Source organism: Equus quagga, chromosome 17, assembly GCF_021613505.1.
Source record: "Equus quagga isolate Etosha38 chromosome 17, UCLA_HA_Equagga_1.0, whole genome shotgun sequence".
Lineage (NCBI taxonomy): Eukaryota > Metazoa > Chordata > Mammalia > Perissodactyla > Equidae > Equus > Equus quagga.
In genome coordinates, this window is record NC_060283.1 from 1172352 (window position 1) to 1175991 (window position 3640).

A 3640-nucleotide genomic window follows, 5' to 3' on the forward strand; every position below is an offset into this window, starting at 1 on the left:
TTGTACTGCACGTGTACACACACTGTACTGTAGGTACACACTCATTGCACTCCACGTGTACACACTCATTGTACTGCACGTGTACACACACTGTACTGTAGGTACACACTCATTGTACTGCATGTGTACAGACTCATTGTACTGTACATGTACACAACTCAATACAGGTGGTTTTTAAAAGAGCAGAGATTGTAACCCACTGAATAAAACAGGAATCCATGAGTCCATGCTGATTTCAGTGAACAACCGAGGGGAGAGGGAAAGCTCCTCCTCAGAACAGAAAGCCAACTAAGGCAGACAGCTGGAACCGGAGCTAGAAGTGGCCAGCAGTGTGAAAGTGGGATGAAGGCGTGATGAGGAACAAGATGCATCCTCCCTAGACACCTATTCGTTCCCAGGGAAGAACAGAACCTCCAGGGACGCAGTCGCCGAGACTAACACAGAACAGCACTAGGAAACCTGAGTAACTGTACCAGCAAGGACTCTGAGTCACCACTTCAACCATGCCCACAGGGACGAGCTCGGCCCGGGCAACACGGGCGCTTCGTCACGTTAGGAAAAGAAACCCGGCAATTGTTCCACCAAGTCCTCCAGAACAGTCCTCACGATTCAGGGAGGCCAGTGTCACCCTGACACACAGGCAGAGGGTGCTGCTGCACAGACAACACTGCCCTGGGGGTATTTACAGGGATAAACCAGACCAGATCCGCCTGGCCGCGAGGGGCTTCTGCGTGGGATTTTCGGCTCCCTGAGAAAATGAGGCTGCAGAACTGGAGCCGACCACTAGCTGCACTCTGGCGCAGCTGTTGGTGGGGATGAGCACCTGGCCTGCTGCTGTCAGGGACACAGCCCAGGCCACTGTGCCCAGACGTACCTCTTTTCCTTCTCCGTTTGGCGGGGGCTCGAGGAGTCAGGGGGTGCTGATACACGGCAGTGCTCAGACCCGCAGCGACGGTTTCGATGGTCTCGTCAAGCAGGGAAGACATGAGGTACCTTGGGACGTGCTACACAGCAGGGGGCAGCACTGGTCAGTGGGGTGGCTTCTCGTACCCCGCCCTTTCCACAGGGAGGACCCCAGGCAGGGCTACTGTGGAGGCCGGCACCACCTCAGACCCCTTGAGGGAGCTCTCAGCTCCCCGCCAAGCCAACCCCAGAAGCTGGCGGCCCTCGGCCTGGCAGCAGCAGGCCAGGCTGGCACTGCACTCTCGCTTCCAGCAGACAAAGTGCCAAGTGCTTCCCAAGGGCAGCTCAGGCCCTGAAGATGGGCAAGGGGGAAGGGGGTCTGGGAAGACCTCTGGAGAAGAGAGTTCAGGGTGACAATGGAGGATGAGCAGGGCCGGCAAGCCACGAGGAGGAGCAAGCAGAGCCCCAGGCGCGAGTGGAGGGAGCTGCCAGGCCCAGGCCGCTGGGTGCGGAGCAGAGGTGTACACGGCACAGCCGAGGGGGTGGGGGTGGGGTGGGTGGCTGGAGCAGAGAGGAGTCCATTCAAGGGACGGGAGGAAACAGTAACCCAAGGACGAGGGGGATGCGGGGCAGAAGCGTCTGCTTTGGGAACCCAGGTGGTGGGAGGGTGTCTGTGATGGGGGTACCAGGGCCTGAGTCCCCACGGTCTTCTCAACCCATTCTCAGTTCTGTGTCAGGCTTCCCATGGACTAACACCCAGACTGTAGAAAAGCAATGCCCGTTGCCCCTCACTGCACAGCCGCCTGCAGGAAACACACAGGAGTGTGCATCTAACAGTGAGCCATAGGAGCAGCAGCACCAGGTCACTCCCAGGTACGGTGCGCAGACCTGGAGGGAGACTGAGGGAGCTCAAATGGGGCCTAGAGGGACCCAGTCACCAACCATGCCTTGGCCCCTCCACCACAGGTCAGGCCTGACTACCCGGCACTGCTGACAACGCCCTCCTATGCACCCACTGCCCAGCAGTCAGGCAGCTGAGGCGCAGCAGGACAGGGTGCAGCCACCAGAAGGGCCAAGCCAGGAGCGGCCTGCAGTACCTGTGGGCGGCCATAGTGTCACGCACACCTACCTGGATCCTCCTGGCGGTGGAGATCCGGTTCCGGTTCACGGTCGCTCGGACTCTCTCACTCTGCCGTGTCCTGGCGATGGCCCGGGTCCTCCCTGCTCGAGGCCGAAGTCGGCTGGTGGTGGGCACCACGTCGGCCAAGAGCAAGGAGACCTCCTCCTCACTCACAGGACCCGCATCTTGGAAGAAAAAAGTCTGGGGCTGATGTGCACGCCCTCTGAGTGACAGGACGCAGAGGGTCTCCCTGGAGCCTGGGCCTCCAGACCTTCAGGGCGGGAAGCCCTGAACCAGCTGAACCAAAACGCAGCTGGGATCAGTTGTGCTCCTCCAGCTCCCACCCAGCAGCGCAACAAAAAGCCATCCCCCTGACGGAAAGCCCTAGAAGTTCTCCCCATGAGACAATAAGGCCCGCCCCGGCCTCCTCGGGGCGCTCTGCCTGAGAGGGAGGCAGGGCATACCGGCGGCAGGGGCAGCTCCAGGGGCAGCACACTCCGGACAGAACCACTCGTCCACTGGCACCTCCTGGAGAGGGGGGTCCAAACACTCCATGTGGTACCTACAGGTAGAGACGGTGCCAGTCACACAAGCGTCCCCTGCCTCACTGTCGCAACCCAAGAGCCACAAAGCAGACCTTCAAATGCGCCCAAGGCTGCACTGTGCCCTGCCGTGGACTGAACTGTGTCCCCTCAAAGCCATATGCTGAAGCCCTAAAGCCCAAAGTGACTGCATGTGCAGACAGGGCCTTTGAGGAGGGCGATTAGGAGGTTCAACAAGGTCATGAAGGTGGGGCCCTGATCTATGTACTGGGATCCCTGGAAGAGTTTGGGGGGACACAGGGCTCCCTATCCCAGTGAGAGGAAAGCCAGTGAGGACAGCAAGAACGCGATGACAGCAGCCAGGAAGAGCCTTTGCCAGACTGCGACCTGCCAGTCCCGCAGGCTTCCCCCAAGCCGACTCCAACATCCCACCCAGAGGACACGGCGGTGCCCGCCGGCCTGCTCAGAGGTCTGTGCACTTCGAACTTGAGACCCTTCTCTCTACCTTTCCCGTAGTCCTTCCCACTGGCAGTCCAGGTGGACAGTCTGCCACTGCAAGCTTTGGGCATCTCTGCCCTCTGAAGGGGGTCCTCACGGCCTGCAGACTCTCCACAGGAGCCATACCACACCAAGGGATTGAGCTAAGAAAGCGGGAGTGCGGCCCAGGGTGGCTCTGTAACTTCCGATTGGGGCAGGTGCTGTGCGCCCACCATCCCCTGGGCAGTGGTCTCTGATAAGCTCCCCTCCTCCCTGGCCCACCAGCACTCAGGGCGCCCAGCAGTGTCAAGCACTGGCACCCACACTTCACCACCCAGTCTAGGGAGCTAATGAGGGAGAAAGATGTTTGCTGCAGGGAAGTAGGAATGGCCTGACGCGCGTTATCTGCTAGTGGCTTCTAACCAGTCCTCCAGCAAAGTCTGAGAGGAGCCGCCGCGGGCATGGGCTGTCTGTGCCAGATTCTCCAAACTTCATCCCAAGACTGCAGAGAGCCCTGAGCCAGGCAAAACCCAACGTGGACACCACGCTAAACCCCCTGAAGACCCCAGCCCCAGTTCAATCCAGCTTAATAACCACG

General features: G+C 59.8%; 1 protein-coding gene across 3 annotated transcripts in view; it reads right to left on the reverse strand.

The window, feature by feature from the left end:
- PHRF1 (PHD and ring finger domains 1) overlaps positions 1-3640 on the reverse strand; it is a 31716-nt gene that overhangs the window by 11168 nt on the left and 16908 nt on the right. For all 3 annotated transcript variants that reach the window (XM_046643666.1, XM_046643665.1, XM_046643664.1), the window contains 3 exons: positions 2488-2585; positions 2033-2208; positions 875-1004 (listed from right to left, as the gene is read on the reverse strand). In XM_046643666.1, the coding sequence (XP_046499622.1) occupies positions 875-1004; positions 2033-2208; positions 2488-2585 (404 nt within the window). The remainder of the gene's footprint in view (positions 1-874; positions 1005-2032; positions 2209-2487; positions 2586-3640) is intronic.